Source organism: Lissotriton helveticus, chromosome 9 (assembly GCF_964261635.1).
Source record: "Lissotriton helveticus chromosome 9, aLisHel1.1, whole genome shotgun sequence".
In the NCBI taxonomy this organism is placed as follows: Eukaryota; Metazoa; Chordata; class Amphibia; order Caudata; family Salamandridae; genus Lissotriton; species Lissotriton helveticus.
Genome location: NC_136070.1, coordinates 396676826 through 396698226, shown reverse-complemented (window position 1 = coordinate 396698226; position 21401 = coordinate 396676826). Strand labels below are relative to the sequence as shown.

General features: G+C 43.3%; 1 protein-coding gene across 1 annotated transcript in view; it reads right to left on the bottom strand.

Moving 5' to 3' along the window:
- HHIPL1 (HHIP like 1) overlaps positions 1-21115 on the bottom strand; it is a 169785-nt gene extending 148670 nt beyond the window's left edge. The window contains exons 1-2 of the mRNA XM_078660144.1: positions 20666-21115; positions 14958-15607 (exon numbers count right to left, since the gene is read on the bottom strand). Coding sequence (XP_078516270.1) covers positions 14958-15607; positions 20666-20953 — 938 coding nt within the window. The 5' untranslated portion in view covers positions 20954-21115. The remainder of the gene's footprint in view (positions 1-14957; positions 15608-20665) is intronic.
- Between the last annotated feature and the right edge of the window lie 286 nt (positions 21116-21401).

The window sequence follows — 21401 nt, the reverse complement described above, 5'->3', positions numbered from 1 at the left end:
CGACCACTAAGTTTACTTCTGTAATAAAAAGATTTTAATTTTTTTTTTTAATTGGCTCAAATACTGGCTTCCACATCTTTGAAATGGCCTGATGCCCTGCCCCTAGCACTACTTTCTATCAGATCAATACCACATACACGATCTGGCCTTTCGCCATATGAGGTTGTGTTTAGCAGGCCTATGAATATTTGGGGAATCCCTAAGCCTCGCCCTATACATAATGGACCCCATGTGTTGATGAGTGACTATTTGTCCCAGTTAACTGACAGCTTGTCTTCTATTTATCAGGAGGTACGGGAAGTTCTTCAGACAGGTCGCAGAGTGAAGGTCACAATCTGCGGCCTGGCGATTCCATGCCACATGCCCTCGTAAGCCCAGCTGCGTCGACAGATCACCACGACATTCTGATTACCGAGAAAGGGCAAACTGCGTCACCTGAAGAAGTCTTCCCGGACCGCACGATCCATGGTACATCTAGATATCTGCTTCGATCAAGGAAGAAAAACATTTCAGCACAGAAAGAGACTGTCTGAGCCACTGTCCGAGGTGGTTAAATACTGACTACAAAGGGGGGTAGCTTATTAGTAACTACTCCTCTCAATGTTAGTGAAGAAACCAACACCTGTCCAGGACCTTAGGGCATCATCTGTTTTGTTGTTTGCTGATGAAAATGAGCTTGCCTAAGAAGAAGGAGATCGCTTCGACAATGTGCAACGGCTGTACAATCTGCATCCTTGGTCTGACTTTGTCTGCTGCCATCATCGCTACTGTAATGTGGGTAGTGGAGGAAGAAATGCCTGGAGCCTCCTTACCTAACATTACTGTTACATCACTTGCTGCAAAAGAGCACCATCATTTTGATTTGCCGCAACATGAACTGAGATACCGGCAAAATCTGAGAAACAATTAATTTCTTCAAATGTTGCATAAGACACCAGCTAAGCAATGCTATTAACTGTTGGGTTTGTGGCAAGATTCCTACTCATAAGAAGGTAAAAGAAATCCTGTTGTCGCCGCTGCCATTCTCTCACAAAGGCTCATGCCCAGCTTGGTTCAAACTTCTATATGCCTCTAATGAACAAAGTCTGTTACCCCAACGAAGATGGGGACCCATAAGCAAAAGGGACTGCTTTAGAAATGGAAGAATATAGTAAATGAAGAGCAGCAACAAACTATGTGTATCCACATTCGAGGTTGGCTAAAGTAAATGGACCCCTTGTTATCTCTGTTGCCATGACCACTGGCCTCCTTTGTGTACAATGTGGCGATGTGCCAGTGGGCCACAGTGGGCCACAGTAACTGTACTGCAGTGTTGTAGATGTCTACTAGAGGCCGAAGCAGCTTCCTTGCATCACATCACAATTCTTTTGTTTGTGGAAATAAGGCATACTACTTCCTACCTCCAGGCTGCTCTAGTACCTGTTACATAGCCTTCCTTCTGCCATCTGTGTTTTTAGCTCCCCCAACTTACCATCAAGATTTGCAATTGTTCGATCATTATGCTGGTAGTAGGGGAGAACGTGCAATCAATGTCTCTGTAGTCGACCAGACAGAGACCACATGGGAACCATATAGACTGGAGCATGCTGTATCATCGGATCCAGCTGTTGTGTCTTCACACCGGACAATTCACCTTCTGTATGTGCAGTCATCTCCAAACTACACAAAATAGCTACTGAGATATATTAAGATTCAGGAACATGGACTTGGGCTAGATGGTTCTGGAGCCTATTTCCTGTATGGGGTTTAAAATTATTTTCGTCCTTATTGATAATTATTGCAATTATCTTCTCTTGTTGTTTATGTATCCAATGCGGGCCAATGCTTTGTTCCTTCTGTATTTCCACTTGTACTACTTGTCTACCATTTAAAAACAAATGTCCAAAATGTAAATGCCCGTTTAGCAGTAGATCAAGAAGTCAGCAACATGATGCTAATTGATATGTATAACATTTATTTTACCCCCTTTTAAAGCATATGGAAATGTCTTAGCTTATGCCAAAAGGTCCATCTGTGGAAAACGTGTAATATTTTACTTGGCATAAGCTGCAGCCATGGCTGTGGTATCCATTTAGGTTTCCTTCATAATTTTTTTGTCCTTTCACTCTGCCTGTGCTATCTATTTTAGTTGAGTTCCTGACTCAGCTAAAAGCAATGTACGTGCTGAGAGTTTGTAGCTGCCAGTACACCTGCTAACTGTGAATAATTTCTGCTGTCATAAGCTGGTCTACAGACCCGTGGACAGAGAAGAGTGACCCCTGCACCGGTTTGCTCATTAAAAGGCACATTTCCACAGAGGCAAGCTCTATTTCAAGCCCTTGAAGGTACTCAGAACAAGTAAAGAAAGTTCAGTCCAGTCCTTTCACGGCCCAAGGCAGAAGCAGCAACTGCAGGCCAACCCACCAAAGCAACAGCACAGAGGAGGGGCAGTACTCTTCCTGGCAGCTCTTCCAGCTCTTCTTCTTGGCAGGTTCCAGGTTCCTGGATTCCAGCGAGTTCTAAAGGCTTTGGGTCTGAGCCCCAATATTTATACTTAAAATTCCTTTGTTCTCTCATACAGGGAATGTCTGTGCTTAATCCAAACCAGTTTGGTCTTCTTTGGCCCAGCTTCCCGGCAGGAGGTGGAGACGGCATTGTCTAAAGCAGACAAGGTACATTTGTGTGCAAGAGAATATCCTTCCACTACTCTAAATGCAGTCCAGGTCAATTCAGCCCAGACCTGACTCATCCAGGAAAGACAGGACACCTGGATCCCCCAGTGGCTATGTGAAGAGAATGGCCCATCCCCAGCCCCTGTCACTCCAAAGCCAGACAGCCAATCCACAAACCCATAAGAGGCACGCAGGATGGCTAAGCAAGAAAATATCGATTTTCTAAAAGTGGTATTTTCAAACACAGAAAATAAAAATCATCTCTACTAAAAGATGCATATTTACATTCTGAGTCCAGGCATACTAAACTCCATTTCCATTTCCCTTTCTTATCTTCATGGAAAGTAATGCTTATAAGATGTTATAAGATGTTATAAGATGTTAGGGATGTTAGGGATGTTAGGGATGACAGACGTAGCCAAATGGATGTCGAACAGCCACCTGAAACTGAACTCGGACAAGAAGGAAGTCCTCATCCTGGGATCCTCACCCTCCGCCTGGGACGACTCCTGGTGGCCCCCCGCCCTGGGCAGCGCACCCAAACCAACTGACCACGCACGCAACCTGGGCTTCATCCTGGACTCCTCCCTCTCCATGACCAGACAAGTCAACGCCGTCTCCTCGTCGTGCTTCAACATCCTGCGAATGCTACGCAAGATCTTCCGATGGATCCCCACCGAAACCAGGAAGACGGTCACCCAGGCCCTCGTCACCAGCCGGCTGGACTACGGCAACTCCCTCTACGCCGGCACCACCGCCAAACTCCAGAAGAGACTCCAGCTGATCCAGAACACCTCAGCACGACTCATCCTGGACATCCCCCGCCGCAGCCACATCTCCGGACACCTGAGATACCTGCACTGGCTCCCGGTCAACAAGAGAATCACCTTCCGGCTCCTCACCCACGCACACAAAGCCCTACACAACCAAGGACCAGGATACCTCAACAGCCGCCTCAACTTCTACGCTCCCACGCGCCAGCTTCGATCGACCAGCCACGCCCTCGCCGCCGTCCCCCGCATCCGAAGAGCCACCACAGGAGGAAGGGCCTTCTCCTACCTGGCCGCCAAGACTTGGAACTCCCTCCCGACCCACCTCCGCCTGACCCAGGACCACCTCGCCTTCAGGAAGCAGCTCAAGACCTGGCTGTTCGAGCAGTAGCGGACCCCCCCAGCGCCTTGAGACCCTCCGGGTGAGTAGTGCGCTATACAAATGTTCTGATTGATTGATTGATTGACAAGGAAAACTCCCATTCATAGGGAAGGATGGGAGTTTTAGTTGTAAAATCTTATAGGCATAACTTATAGCCCTGCAATGTTGTAAAATGAAATACACTGTAATTCACCACCAGAACGTGTCACACACACCAGTACATGTCCTACCTTTTCCCTACACAGCACCCTGCCCAGAGGGGTCTCCTGTATCTACCTTAGGGGTGACATACATGTAAGAAAAAGGAAGATTCTGGCCTGGCAAGTGGGTGCACCCGCCAGGTCAACATGGCAGTTACAAACTGAGTACAGACACTGCACTGGTAGGTCTGAGATCCCTTTTCAGGGCTGCTTGGGTGGGTGGCACAATCAGTGCTGCAGCCCCACTCGCAGCATTTGTTTTACAGGCCCTGGCACTCTCAGTGCACTTTACTAGGGATTTACTAGTAAACCAAATATGCCAATATGGAAACACCAATCCATAACACAATGTACAACAGGAGCACTTAAACTTTAATACTGAACAGCATTGAGAAAGTGTGCAGACATATAAAACCAGCAAAACTGGGAGGTCAGAAAGCAAAAAGCCAGGGGAAACACACCAAAAGATGCGAGGTCTAACAGTTCTGTTGGTGATTTTCAGTTCAGCTGTTCTCTGTATAGTACCTCCCAGAGGCACATAATATCAAATGTCAGCTGACTGACAGCATTGCTCCAAGCAGGAAACCTACTTTTTCTCCAGAACAGTTGTCTCTGGTTGTGAGAGCCACATGGTCAAGGGGAAAAGGAACCTAGGCCCATTCAGCTGCGTTACTTATTACCCCACTCCTACTGCGGGAGCAGAGGCCCAACTAGCAAAATCGAAAGAGGCTTGAGGTATGCAGCACTATGCAGCAGGCACTTTGCAAGACAGACTGTGCAGGGAGGAAGAGCAAACCGAAATGTGTTGCCGACCGGGACCTGAAGGAACATGGCAGCATCACTGAAGTGGAGGAGTCTGGGGAAGGAGGAAACCCAATAAAGACAAACTAGTGGGCATGACACTGATGTAGGTGGGGTAAGAGGAGACAGGAAGACAATAAGCAGCAGTCACAGTACGAAGAAACCCTAGTGTGCAACACTGCAGACCTCATGGTTTCATTTCTGTAAGCAAATGATCTGTCTTTGTTTAACATCCCATGGTCTATAATGGGGGCAACATATATTAGTAATATACTGCCAGAAAAACTATTCTCGCAATAAATACATCACTCTTGTCCCTCTCACACAGTGGTGGACTGAGCAGTTTTACAAGGTAACAAGGAGTTGACACATGCTGTTCTTCTTACATGTGTATGAGGCTTAGGCACCACATAGACGTTTATATGGAGTTAAATATATTTCACATAAAATGATGTTGGTACTAAAAAAGCAGGGGGATAACTTTGAAAAAACAAAAATATATGAGAAGGGGTATGTATTCAAAACAAAACTTTGGTGTATTTATCTGAATGTGCTTTCGATTTTTTGAAGAGTTTGAGCTGGGTACTTAGATCACTGTAGTTTTATGTGTGCAGTACCCTTTTAACAAAACATGTAAACTATGCCATGCTGGCTGAAACGGTAGAATCTAAGATCTTGGGGTGGTGGAAATGTGATGGAACAAGTAGTAAGAAAGTTCTACATTGAGATACGTTATCACTCTTGAGTAGGTAACCTAGCCCCGGCATAAGTTTCTGCTACACTGAAAAGTGTAAAACAAAGCTTGGCTATATTTTAAATGCAGACGGTACACAAAATGGGAAAGGGTGTGCAATCATGAACTCGAAACAAAATTGAGCATTCCATATGCTCCACCATCTGTTGGTGTTCAAGTTTTCACATGTTTTGAAATGTATTGTAAGGTAGGTGATGCTGCATTTGCTATTGGAATTTACTATACATATTGTATGGGAAACATCCTTTAGAACGAAACTTTCACAACGTTGTACCATTACCACACAGGTTTTACAACGCAAGTCGTTACAGCGACTTGCGCTGGAGGGCGCTGTAGGATAGGGAATAGTTTCATTTACTATCCAACACCTTCCCTAATATCCACGGGGACTGGAGTTGGATTGTAAATTAAACTATTCACTATCCAGCGCCCCCCAACGCAAGTCATTGTAACGACTTGCGTTGTAAAACCTGCGTGGTAACTGTACGTGTTGTGAAAGCACGCGTTGTACCGTCATACATCCATATTGTATAGAATGGACTTTTATATTAATGTGTGTTATTTTTCTTTGAATGTTTTCATAAGAACTAATAAAAAACTGAGGTAACTGGATGGATCAGGCTGAGATTGATTTATTCTTTTATAGAGTGCAATCTCATCAATGGTATTATCGTGTGAGGGGAACAAGAAGAGGCAGGCAAAGAGGCAGGTAAAAAAATAATATAGACAGAGGCACAGTGAATAAAAAATGGCATGGGGTCAAAGTGCCCAGGTGTCAGCAGAATATCTGAGTTTTCATATATTTCTTAAAACAAAAGGGGGGACGGTCCAGTGGACGCTGCATTATAACTCAGCATCTTAAGGTGAACCACGTTCACCTTGGAGGCAACAACCTCAACTTTTCATCAAGTATTTTAAAGGTCTTAAGACACCTCCTCATTCTCAAGCATCCTTATACCAAAAGGACAGAGGAAGAACAAAACTATCAGCGCCAAGAAGGTAACAGCTTGTTATATTTTGGTGGATGTTTACAGAATGCATGTTTTATATAATTATAGTTGATGTATGGTAGATATGATTTGCATTTGCATAAACTGTAACACTACCTTATAGTATTGAATATACAGCTGTAGTAAGTATATAAAAGGGATCTATCTGGTGTGTGTTCCCAAATGTTAATTACTGGTAATAGAATGTGTGTATTTGTCGCTCTGCTTATCAGTAAAGGGGTCTCAACTTTACCTTGGGAAGTATCCGTGTCACCTCTTAAGTGCCTCTAGAAAGATTCTGTAAACTACATTCCTTAGGAGCATAACATAAAACTTTTTCTTTCAACTGGTTTAAGCCCAGAAATTGCAGGCACAAATTCTCAAATTGCTATATTCCTTACATTCCTAAAGGAAAAAATTCAATGGAACTTTTACTTCCATCCTTTATTTTCTAAATGCACATCTGCATCCCTTCCAATCTCTGCCTGCCTCTCTATAAATCACTCTACATTTTATGCCTATCCATCCAAAGCTATGTTTGAAAACCATAACAATATCTACAAATTCCAGCAAGCTATTGCTTCTCACATAGCCCCCCTAATGATTGCATCTATGGCAATAATATAACAAAAAATAACGGGAGTGAATTCATGGAATGAGCATGCAAAACTAATCCCAATATCTAATGGATTGAGCACTAGCTTTAAGTTTCCGAGTAGCGTGCTACTCACTGTATAGCGATTCAATGACTTATTGGGAGTACTATGAGCTAATTAAATGCAATTGAAACAATTTAAGCTTATCTTAAGACCTGTAATGGTGACACTTTTTAAGAAGTCCCAAAGACTACTTTTTAAATCATTCAATATACATTGCCTGATAATCCTTTAGATTATTATGCAAACTGAAAGGTTATTATGCAAATTGATAACGCAATTTTAGGACGTTTTGATGTTTATGAGGATTTACAAATTTTCAGTAAAACCACATTGGGATAGGAATTTATAGGAGCATTCCCATAAAACCCACTCCTAGATATAGGCTGGTGGTAAAAGCATGGCAGAAAAAGTAGAAAAATATATCCTTGATAAATTACAATAGAAACCAAAATATAGAGGTAATAAAACATGGTTATATTATTAAAAGTCCTCTCTGTTTTTAAAATGTTTCCAGAGCACAAACGACTTTCACAATTCTTAATTCATTTTGATTAAGTTTAATCACAGTGTCCCACACAGGTCCCGAAGTCCTGGGGAATGTTACATTTTGTTGTTCGCCATAGAAAAATTTGAGAGTAAGGGGGACAACAGTCCCAGATCTTCTTTGTAGCGGGAAAATGTTGTTTAAGACATTGGGTAATACAGCCTGGTGGGAAAAAGTCACTGTCACACAATCACCTATAAACTTTTTTGGTCTATTCCCAATCCAAGCGACCCTTTTCACTGTCTTAATTTCACCTGCGAGCTGTTGTTTTCCTCCTGGTGCCATCAGCATATTTCCTGTTAGCCAATGCAATGCCTTGCTGGACAGGGATGCTGGCGATTCCAATTGACCATTCGCTAGAGGTGGAACATTGGCCAACACCAATACAACTGGAGATGCTTCTTCTATAAATTGGAAAGGATCAATGTCCTGGCATATTGCTGGTGGTAAGCTTGATGTTACTGGAACACCATCTGCGGCCAGAGATTGGTTGGTGATATTTGATGAAATTTGTGCTGGGCAGGCAAAAAGCGTCGAGCCATTCCCCTTTTCTGTAGTACTCCCCACTTTATCCTCCGTTGGTTGAGCCGCTTTTATTACTAGTGTTGTTAATTTGTCAACCCCATCCACGGCCTTATTCTGGATTCCACTCATTCTTTTTACCTCCGCATTCAATTTGTCGATCTTAGCTACTAGAGGTTTAATGATGCTTTTAATTTTGGAATCTATCATATCGGCTATCTTTTGGAGCAATTCATCATCCCTGCTGCTATTTTCATTTTCATCCCCATATTCGATGGTTCTGCCCTTAGTTTTACCAGGAGGTGTTGCCCTTTTTTTCTCATTCCTGAGCGTAGACCTGACCTTTTTTGCTGTGTTTTTCTACGTGTTCTTACCGGTCTAGTTTCCTGCTCGGAAGAGGAGGCATCATCCGAATTAAAGACCCTAATCTCATGGTCAGAATCGATATTATTTTCTTGATCAGTTGGGACAAGAGTTACAGTATCAACTAACGGGAAACTATTTTGATCAGCAGGGTTTTGGCTTGAATGTACCATAATGTCTATCAAATCAGTGGGGGCATCAAACACTGTGGTATCAGTCAGTGGGGAGTTTGGTGTTGGACTCAGAAGCTGCAAATTCGGAGACTGACTTAGCCCCAATGACAGTCTCCTCTCACTGTTTATTTTCGAAACCACCTGAACCAGGTAGTTGTCCATTGTTTTAGCATTGGCTACGAGCTGTTTTTTTGGCATGTTGAACACCAAGATGCAAAATTCCCGCAATTAGCAGAATAATAGCAATCAAATTTCCTTTCTTCGCAACCAAGTGGAATGGCTGAGTCGAGTCGCAGGCAGTCTCAAATTGTCAAATAGGTTTACTTGGCAAGAATGTACCTAATCAGAGATGCACAAACGACGTATAGTCAGAAACAGGATACTCCACTTAGTTCCCCAGTAAGATAATAGATAATTCCTTACTTGAATGACAAGGATTGTAGCCCAGTCCAGTCCAGTCGCGGACAGTCTCGGACTGTCTAAGACTGTCCGCCCTTTGTCCGTGCTTCGTCCGGCGTCCCGCACACGCGTCCCGCTATGCGGCTAGGGTGTGTCTTTATAGGGGGAGGAGCAGGTGCGGGAAGAGACCCAGGTGCGCTCCGATGATCCTGCGCGGAACCCTGCGTCTCGCAGTCCCGGCCCTGTGTGGACAGCCTCACTCAGTCCTGGCGCTGGTTTTCACCTTTCCTTTCCTCACGGCACAGTTTGCTGGGAAGAGACGGCAGAGTCACGGTGTGAGTAATCAGCTGCGAGCGGCACCCGCGGAGCGGGGGCCGCGAGCTGTTTTAACAGGCAAGCAATCAGGGAGGAGCAGGCAAGCAATCAGAGAGGAGCAGGGGCGGGAAGAGACCCAGGTGCGCTCCGATGATCCTGCGCGGAACCCTGGGTCTCGCAGTCCCGGCCCTGTGTGGACAGCCTCACTCAGTCCTGGCGCTGGTTTTCACCTTTCCTTTCCTCACGGCACAGTTTGCTGGGAAGAGACGGCAGAGTCACGGTGTGAGTAATCAGCTTTAATCAATATGATTCAATGTTAGTGTATTAATGGAGTGGATTACATTCCTTACATATTTCAATAAAAGATCAATATTCAGCCTACAATTCTTTTATGAAATAAACTTTGCTTCCTCAGGGCTGAAAAATATATAATGAGGTTATGTCTTTTTAGGTCCCGCTGAGCCAGCGCATGCGCTGCGAGACATTTAGTAGTAGGCTTTGAAAAGTCCTACAACATGCTTTTTGCTGGCATGAGGCGTGCGGTTACGTGCACGAGCGGAGGCGACATCGCGCGCGCGCACCACTCGACATCGCGGGCGCGTAACACTCGCGTCCTTTTTTTTTTTTTAAATCATTGGCCGCGCGCTCACACAACTCCGCTTCTCCCCCTCCCCCACCACATATTGCTTCTGGGAGCCACAAGCGGCCAAGGCTTGTTTTAAATGTTTTTGGGGTGAGTTAAATATGCTCATCTTCCCCGAGGAATGCTTGATCAATTAATTTATGATTCCTTTTGCTTAACGTAATGATTGGTTGGGCGAAAAACACGTCCTGGCCATGACGTCACTGCCGATCGTGTTCTTCACAGACATTTGAACTCAAAACACAGAGCCTTCCATGTTTATTAAGTCACTTCTTTCTGCGACGCGCTTCCTTTAACCCCACGGACCACTGAGAATTCCCCAATATTCAAAAAATCACAGAAAACTCGCCATTTCCAACAGGCTGTAGGTCTGCCCCTCACTGTGATAGCTATATTCTAGCTCTACAGCGGACTATCTAATTAGCTACTACCACCTAGCTAATTGCCGTGTAACCATGGTGATGCACTTACGTGCTAAAACTGCCACCTCCAAAGTAAAGTATGTCTAATTCACCCCCGTGTTTAAAACTATTTAGAAACAGTAGCAACGGGCACAGCGATGCCATTAAGGCTACATCCATTGTGTATTGTGGGAATTGGATAAATGCTGTCAGCTGGGACCATTTCCTAACACCCTCTTTAGGCAGCGGCGGGGTTGTCCAGGAGCTCCAGGCGGAGTGCACGGGGGCTGTGTATGGATGCGGACCAGAGCAGGAGCTGCGCACGCTCACACCATGTGTGAATTAAAACAGCGTCGGATTATGCCGAAGAACACGTGTGCCCTCGTTTGCGGAGCACAGTAGTGGAAATTTCAGTTGACCAGTTATACACTGTTTACTAATGGATCCAGTTGGATACTTTTTTTGTCCAAGATAGGGACATTCTACAGTTTAAATAGACACCCACTGGAATTACTACACCTTACAATACACCAATAGCATGACGAGTGATGAAATTGACACCAATAGGCTTTTTCACCACATCAGTTTATTCACAGTCAATTACCGGGTTTGGCAGAACCCAGTTTATTTACTAATGTAGTGGTTTCCAAGAGTAGTAATGGCATGTAGAGGCAGTCCAAATACTTAAATAACGTGACAGTATGTAGAATTGCTTTCAAGTATCTGCGAACCTGAGGGTAGGGGAGAAGTAAAATAAGTAGCGAGAACTTAATTAATCTGCTGAAGCAAAAGTCACAATTATATATTTCCTAATGTTTAGAAAGTAAACTGCGAAAAATATATAGAGTCACTGCCCCACACGTGCAGAATGCTCTTCAGCTCCTTTGTGTGCATTGAGGTGCGATCTTTGTCCCCTCACACATGAAATGTCAACTTATGGCTTTTTGTAAACCAGATTTTATTGGCGAACTGCAGTTAACAATTGCCAGAAATACATTATATTTCATATAGTAAGCAAACAAAATATCACACACAATCATTGACAATGGTGCTATAATAGCAAAGCAAATAAGAATTAAATTAATTGCCTAGCTCACGGATCAGTCCTCAGATTTTCTCTACCCTTTCAATGGCATCTGGAATCTTGGAGACCCTTTCCCGTGAGCTCTGCTAAGATATTCAATGCACACACCTTCTATCTCCTTACTCTGCACTTTCAATTTCCTGCCCCTCATCATGGTGCAACCAGTGCACCTACACAGTCTTGCCTTCAGGAGCATCTAAAACCCACCTCTTCCACCTCACCCTGTGCTAATGCTCTCCCTTCCACCAAAAATCACACAAATAGAATACTGATCACTTTTGTATCTTTCAATGTTTTCATTCCCTGGTCTCTGAAACACCCACGGTCATACATTTCACCCTAGTCAGTGCCCGCCTATGTCTATTGATAGCTGATGTTACTCACCACCCCAGCTGTCCCCAGACATTCTTAGTCATTTCTTATCTTTTGATAGCCTCTCTTTCCGCCTGGAAAGGCAGGCAGTAATCTCAAATTCATAATTTCGAATTTCTAAAATGGCCAAAACATACAAGCCAAAAGTGGTACACACGTTTGAAGTTCCCATGACAAACATCCGCTTACCACTGCCTGAGGTGGTAAAATAGCACTGATCTTGCTCTTTCACTGTTAAGGTGCCAGCCAACCCAAAACTGTGGCAGAGACAGTCTTAAATTAACACCTGCAATTCTCATTTTGGCCTTGGTTACTTATGGTCTGAAAAAGGGTACTATATTTATTGTACCTAATTTGTTCCAACATCGCAGGAATTTATCGGACGCAATAGATAGCACCCAGTTACATTTTGACAAGAAAAATATGCCATAACGTTTGGTGCTAACTACACCAAAATCTGCATGTCCCATTATTTACTGGAAATTTCCCCGCCAGTAAACTGGGGCACGATTGACCTGCTGGCATATTCCTTGGGACCGGTTCTCATACGATGTTTCCTTTTAAAAAGCCTCATCCCCCACACTCACTAGCAGCACTTCTTAGACTGACCCCTCAGTGAACCAGCAGACGGCCGGCCGGCTCAAGTGGGTTGGTGAAACCCAATCTGCCATTTCACTAAGCCATTATTGGAAGTGAGTGGCCTGAGAACAGCCAGTCTGCCCGCGAAGGAAGGGGGTTTCATTAATGAATGTACCTGCACCACCAGTCAAACAGGACATTTCCTGCTATTTCTCAAACACCTTCCTTGGCATTTCTGTTCGGTGAGCCGTTCGCTCCATAGACAGCCACAGGCAGCTATTTCGAATTTTCTCATTGTTTTCCCTCTACACATTTATTATTCCAATCCAATTCAACAATTCCCAATTCATTATACTGGCATATTCCGTACATATGAAGGAAAATGTGTTGCCCATGAAAACTGAAGCTTGCAAAATCGCCTGTGGCAATTATTTCGCCCTCACTGTGGCAATGTTACCAGCATAGTGGGACTCGCAAGACTACCTTCAAACTAAACAGCATTTTAAAAAAAAAGATTTTGTTTAGCAAATGATCAGGACAGTTTAACTATTCGCAAGTGTTTGCATGGTGGAAAAGCGTTTCAGTTCAGGGGGGCAGTGAAGAGAACTAATTGTGACAGATTGTTTTACATTTAAAGAACAGGACCCATGTTATTAAAGAGAACACAGGCCCGATTTGCACCTGATTGCAAACAAAGTTAGTGCACAAGTGCAGATCAAAGCTGTATACTGCATTAACAAAAACCATTGGCAAAGTCAAAAGGTTACACCTATGCGCTATCTATTGGCTTTGTCAATGCTTTTTAGAGATGTTGCGCAACAGCACGAGCTGTTGTACAACATGGCTTAAAGTAAAACAAAGTGCAGGAGTGGTGAGAAACAAACAGACAGCGGGAAGAGGGTGGGGGAGGATAAAAAGGAAACAATGGGCAGCGGGTGGGGAACAAACAATGCACAGCGAGAGGAGGGCAGAGGGGGGTAGTTAGACCGTACAGTCGCAAGCACTCTTAGAGAGTGCATAGCAAAAAGCAAAAAAAAAGCATTGACATAGCGAATAGGTCTTGCCTTTGGGACTTTATAAGTGTTTAGCCATGCAACGGTTGGTGTTGTTGCACCAAGGATATTGTGCTGCATAACTAAATACTTATAAGGTCCCAAAAGCGAGACCTATTGGCTATGCCAATGCTTGTTTTCTTTTTCTACCAATACGAGCACATGAATGGCAAAGAAACATATTGGAAAGACTCATGGAAATACACAAACATTTCACTAAATCGATTACATTTCATAGTGAATTGAAATTAAGAAATATGAAAGTCTTTGTGCTTGGTAAACATTTGCAAAACTGTAACAACTATGAACATAAGGGGCAAAAGCACCCCGCTCCATTTTTTCAAACATTCTCGAATATGCTCCATATAGGAGTTGAGATCATTTTTTAGGGCAACATTATCATAGCGCTGGATATAATCCCTACTTTACCATTGAAACCTAAATGAGCAGCTCTCTGTATAGTGCAGTGTTCTGAAAGATCGCATGCAATCAAGGAGTAGCCTGGGACTAATCTAGGAGCTGCCAATATCAGCCACATCAAAACGTATTTAGCCACAAAAGGCTAGGGGAAGAGATACTATCAAAGCCACGCGGAAGTATTTATTCAACTTTAAACAATTATACTGTGGAAGAAGCTTATTTTGTATTTGGTGCCTGTAATCCACATCAACATTTTGACTTAAAGTGGACAACCTCTTAGAGAGCTAGAATGCTGATAATAACTATCTTTCGGATCCACACAATAAGGACCAGTACTAGGACTAATGAGTTTTAGGACAGAAACTTATGTTTTTCTCTTTCTTCATTGGAACTAATGACTAGAGTAGGAAGACAATGTTCCTTTGACTTCCTGTGGTTAATACCAAACTGCTGACTAGAAATGGAAATAATTCTGAACATAGTGGGCCTTACAGCTCATTTCACTACAACTAAGTAATTAGACACGGTGATATATTATACCATAACACAACATAATGTACCCTAACACAGAGCAGCATGAAATAAAATACATTAGAACTTAACATACCATAGCAAAATCAAATATACCATGACATGCTCCTTCATAGCATATCATAACATAAAATAACAGATAACATAACTGCACATTACATATCACAATAAATAACACAAATGACTCAGTCATAAATCAATCCACAACACCAGCATACACGTTGCATAATATGGGGAGGCCAACATAACCTTTGAGTTCAAGCTTTCACATCAACATAAAAAGCATTGCCTAGCTTTAAAACACTCTTCGTGACACCAGTACAAATATATAGATCATAATTAAACAACTATACCTCTCAGAACTATGATCCAATGTGTTCATATCACGAGAGGAAATGGTGAACTCACTAATTCGAATTCTCTCTTCAAAGTCTTCAATTTCAACCGAGTAGTAGACGTAGACTTTCCCATTGTGCTTGAACTTAGGATGGAAGACAAGACAAAGGAATCCACGCTCATCTCCTTCCCAAGGAGATGTGAGTACTGCTTCTGTGATATTGAGGAATGGTTTTTCAAGCCTCGTCCGATCGGGCAGGTAGGTCCAAACCAAGCCCACTTGTTCTGCAATAAAAAACCTGTGTGTACCATCGTTCGCATGTACCATAGCAACTGGATTCTGCAAACCGTTGGCCACTTCAACGAGACACAGCTGTAAACAGCCCTCGGAGTCTGCTGTAATCAAGCCTAGATTTTTGGTCAGTTTTGTGTTGGTTAGCAGACGGGGAAAACAGTAGTCTTCATCATTGAGTGCCAAATAGTGGCATAACTTTGCCATGTTATTTTCCAAATCCAACAAGTCCTTGTCGTCGGACATATAACCAAAGATGGGCCTGCATTTTTGCCACACTTCTGTGCAGTAATCTTTACAAAGACCCGCCACGGTCCGCACTGGAGTAGATGGGTCCTCCGCATCAAACAAATGAGCTGCATATGGAGAGCACTCCTATTAAAAAAAAAACACTGTCTGTTAGTTCTTCTAGATGCTGAGAAATAACCTGTAGGCCACAGCAAATAAGTACTCATATTTCAAAACTACAAACAAATCAATATAGTTAGATGGTAGTACGTCTATCTGTCGTGATGCAAAATGGAGTATATTTCTGTCATTTACCTCCCTATCCTGCATCCAGCAAGACCTTGAAGCCAATCGGACAAGATCTGCAGTGCCTACCCTTTTGCGCCCCTCCTCCCCTACTTACCATGCTAATCTGTGACCTCTGAGACACAATTCAAGGCAGACATCAATGCACACATCCCCCCAAATAAATGTATGCAGTACTACCACGTATGAAACCTGCTACTGGTTCACAAAGCCCAGCAATAAGGATGTTCCTCTTGCCAGAGCTTATTTTCATCAAGAAATAGTGTTTTAAAAGTATGCTGACACAATGAGGGGCATTGTGCTTGATCCTACCTTTGCCATGGGAGCCCCCACATAGGCAAAATTAATTCTTGTGATGCTGGGAAGTAAATTTTGCCAGAGGAATTAATGCCAGGTAGGATCTTAGCAGCAACAGGACGTGTGTCAACTTGTTGTGCCTGGAATCAATCAACCCAGACAATGAGAGCACCACAATATATCTATAAGTACAGAATATGATTTCAGTCAAATAGTGTACGGAGTATGTGTGGGTGGAGAGTGGATCTGCGGCGGTTGAGGGAGCACTCTGTGGATCTCAGCAGAGGAATGACTTAGCAGTTTAATTGAAACTACAACAATATCAATAAAAACATGTGCATGAAAGGTATGGCTACTAGCACCCGGAACCAGAAAGCAGGGCTCCTACTGAAGAGGAAGAGTTCAGTTGTGTTGTTTCATTCTGATAGTACTGATATAGCACATTGATTATGAATGCACTCTCTGATACGAGTACCCTAACTATGAAGTATCTGTCCTTGATGCATGGGCAGTACTTAAGAACCCAGCATGTTTTTGCTTTCTATAATTCCTCATGTTTATAGGGTTCTTCCCAACATCTACTTCTAAATGGGTTTTGTTAAATATGACCTCCGTTGCGAATGGGCAGAAGATATGTAAATTTAGCTCACTTGGAACTAATGCATTCTGGGTGCTATAGTCTTGTTTTGCTTCCACTGAACTAATCAGACTAACGTACTTGTAATCATTCATTTGTAAGTGAAAAAAATCAGGATTAGAGACAGTATCTGTAATGACCAGGATTGAGTTGGTCAGACTAGTTGGAAAATGATTGGATCACAAGTTTCTGAGAGTTTCAGAACAATAAGTGGTGAGGTCTAACAGGGCTGAATTTTGTGAGTAGTTGCTTGTATTGCCTTGTAGGGTGGATATATACTAGCAGTTGGTGTGGTACATCTCTTTTTGTGGTACGGTCATGACTTGTTTGCATATGGTCAATCCCTTTCTGTAGGGGCAGTGAGTAATTCGAAGTGATTCATGCATTAGCTCCAACATTTTGTTTTTCTTAGTTAATACATATGACAGCAAAAATAAGACAAGGATGACAGTTTAATGGGGTCTCAGAGGTGGGGGCAAAGCCAGGAAACCTAGAAAACTTTTAACCAGTGCATAGAAGCTCCATCTTGTGCTTAAAGCAATGTGCCTTACAAAGGACCCGACAAATACCTCTCAAGGTCTCTACGCACAATAAATGTAAACCCAAGCACAACAGACCATGGGGAAATTAGCAGATTTAACCAAGAGGTGGTCGCCGACTCCATCCCAGGTGTACAGGTAAAGAGGCCTATTCTGGGCCACTCACTGGGATATCAGTTGGAACATACTACCGGCCCCGCCATAGCCTGGAAAATGGTCTGTCACCACCTTTTATTATGCATAGGAGTACATCCCAGGTTCAGCACATCCTGTTGCTCTGCTGTCGCAGCAACAAAAATGCACATGGAGCACCTCCAATCAGCTCACAGATTCTGAGTTGATTGAGAGGAAAAGCACAGGATAATCAAGAAAGTTTAAGAAAGTGCAGGGTTCTACAGCTGTATATGCGGTCTAAGAACTTTCCCCCTTACATCTTAGGGTTTCAAAGACTTACACTGAAGGATAGGTTAAATTTGAAAACAACCTTAACATTTAACTCTTTGTCAAGTAAAAATGTTCTGCGTGACTTCTGTTGAAATTTACAAGCTTATCCCAGGGATGTAAAGGTTGCCTGATTGGTTCTCATTCAAAGTTGTACATATATTAACATTCACTAGACTGGCACATTTTGGAAGGAAGGAAGCTGTGCTGGAGCTTACAGTATTTTTTGTGGACCAGTGGTAATTAAATATACTTAGATGCTGACCACTCTCAGTCAAGACCGCACTCTTAGACTCCCATATAACCTGAAATTCAAAGTCTTAGAAATGAATAGTATGTTGTCTGTAATTGTACCTTTCATTTTGTGATGTTTAAAAAAAAACATCTCAGAATACTCTGAAGTTTCTGGCGAAAGCCATATCAAATATAATGCAATATTGCTGATGAACAAGATTTCCAAAGAGAAGCTATTCAACACATCTGATTTTTTAAAAGATGATGACATTTTACTGATTCTATCTCCTGACATAACCAATTTCTCCTGTCACACTAGTTTTGAGAAAGTTTTTGTTACTTTTTCTCTTGTGGCATAAACATGTTTCTGGCATACATTAATGGGCTTGTTGAAGGTGGCACAAATAATGCATCCACAGCCATTTGCCACCAATTTACAGGCTTGGTTATATGTCAGAATGTTGCTAGCAAAAAATAATTTGCATAACAATAATATTGCGTCCTAAATACTGTTTACAAAAATATCGTACCATTGCTTAAAGAGAGTCACTTCAATAGCGGCAATATTTTTCTAAACAATATTTCGTGTGCAATATTTCTCTGACATTATGTTTGTTACGATATTATGGTATTATACTACAGATGTCTGTAATGAGAGTTGGGCAGCCACTTTTACCATCATATTTTTTCTGCAAATAAAATAACATCTTGGGGTATTTTAGCAGGTGCAAAAATCACTGGTATGCAAATTGGCTGTGCAAACACAACGTGATTGATTACAAGGCAATGGAACCAGCAAGTAACAGGTCAGATTAGCACCAAATATGAACAAATTCCAAAATCAGGTAGCACAGTGTGACAAACAACATACACTGCGTCCATTTCAAAAGTACCACCACAAAATAGTATATTTCTGTCCGAATAACACATATACAAACAAAAGAAGAATGAAAAACTACATCTTCAAAAATCATCGTTAAGACATGCAGAATGAACTAACGGCGCTGTCAACATATGCCACTTAGTCTAAAAAGCTACACTAGATTGACAAACGCCATAAGCTCTGACACAATCAACCCCACATAGGTCAATGAACAACACCTGCGACAAAGAAGTGTAGAACATTACTCCATTACACATAAAAATATGCACAAGGCATAAACCCTTAGAAGTCTACATGCAGGCTGCTCCAGGACACCTCATTCTGCTTTGGCAGTTGCCAATCGTATTTCATTACAACATGCTCTTCTAGAGGGGACGGAGGATAGGGAGGTACAGACGTGATATTTAGATTTCAACTTTTACATCATCATATCACACCTTGAGAAAGCTCTTGGACATATTGTTGGTCCGAACTAAACACATTTAAGCTATAAAAAGTGGAGAAGTGTGGCTCAATGGTTAGAGCGGCAGACCCTGATGCGGAGGTCTAGCCCGGGACCAAGGTTCAATTCCCCGCCTTGGCGGGTCTTGGGCTCAAAAAATTCCACGGACCTGATAATTCTCGCCTCGGTGCCTAATCCAATCATGGAGTCCCACTCTGCAACTCTGGGCAATAGCTTGCTTAATCTCCACAACGGCCCCCACAACGCTAAGGATGCCTGGCCTCCACCTTGGGGGTGCCCAGGAGTGGACACCTTACAGGGAAAGCCAGGATGGGTTCCACAGCGGTATTCGTACAAGCGCCTTGAGACCCTTGCGGGTGAGTAGTGCGCTCTACAAGTGCCAAATTTACATTTACATTTATAAATAGCAACCATTCTCACAGTGAACATTATTTGAACAGTCAGCTTATTCATCAATCTAAAAAAAAGTACTTGGTCTCTGGTTGGGGACGTCACCACCAGTTGAGACCTAAACACCAACAACATATTTCGATTTATTTCCCTACCAACCGCACAACAACCATTGCGGTGAAGGTCAAATGTCACACCATTGTAGTATTATCAAATGTGGTTAGATTCTTTGATTGCATAATGGTCTATCCAAAGGCACAGGACATAGACATAAGAGGTAAAGCTCTCTCAACATTCAGATGGTTTTTAACGCAGGTCTATGCATCACAAACTGCTATGATGGATGTCATAGATTTATATGATTCAAAGAAGGAGCAAGAGATGGTGTAACAGTAGGATTCACTGTCCAGCCCTTTAACTCAGATATTAAAAACCAAACACTACTGTAACCATGCCATAATTCCCGAGTATTTCTTGGAATTAAAGGGCCTAGATGCACTCATTAGTGCTTTTTCCATGTAACTCTGGGTTTGGTTGAAAAGGGCACAAATACTTCCCATGCATTATGTGGCACGCTTCACCTTGGGGTTCGCTGCTCGCCACCATTGAATGTTGCAGGGTGGGCTCTCCACAAGCTCTTTGTGCACCAGTGTGTTTGAAAACACATAAGTAGCCGCTTCCTGCAATAAAACATGGTTAATGGGTCACCTTTTACCCTATTAACGTTGCTTGCCTGTCCTTGGACGCAGGGCTAGTAAGACAGCTCAGTGGGTTTTTAGCACCTGCTGCTTACATGTTTGTGCCTTAGCTACAGGTTCGAAACTATAACAGCTAAGTTTGGAGTACATACACGTCGATAACAGAGCACAACTGATATAGGTATTATCAGTCAGTATACATTCTGCACGAAGGAGCAATTGTTTATGTGAGTTGAACACCCTGCCCCATATTACCCTGCATTACTATATGGGGGTCTTCCAGCTTGACGTACCGCTCCGTGGCACCGCACACTCACCTGACACAGAATGTCCTGCACTTGGGCTGCGCAGGAGGCGTGCAGGGAGTGCTCGAGACGCCCCAGCACTCTGTAGTAGCGGTCCATGAGCTCCCGGTCGCGAGCCGCCTCGCAGCAGCCGAACTCTCGGTACTGAACGCAGAAGACCAGCTCGCGGGAGGGCCGGAAGGGGGGCTTGAAGTCGAGGCACTGCGGGTGGGACTCCGTCAAGCCCGGGCATGATGCGAGCAGCAATGCCCAGGCCAGACCCAGCTCTGCCGCGCTCCGAGTGACGCCGCTGCTTCTCATCTCCGTCGGCGTTCACTTTCTCGTTCTGTCGCTGTGTGCCTTTAGGGCTGGTAACAAGCGGTGAAGTCAAAGCCCTTTCGTAACATTGTCGTCGTTTTGCAGTTCCTGACTGACGCTCTCTCGCCGTCCTCCTCCCCCAGCCGTGGGGTATGGTCTGAGGCCAGCTGCCTCCCCTTGGCAGGCGGGACGTGCACTTTGTCCACCACTGTGCTCACGTTCTTTATTCATCGGTAATTGCGTTTGTGGAGCGAGAGCCCCATTCCCGACCAAACTGCAGCTGCTCTGTTCGTTTTATTACTTGTAAATATTTACTACAGTTTCCGACTTTCGGCAGTCAGTCTAAATTTAAAATCGAGAACATTTAGATTTTTAAGGTGTATTGCAGAGCTGCTTCAGTTGAAATCAAACTTAGTGGTGCTTACAGATTTATTGAATTCTTTAAAATTGT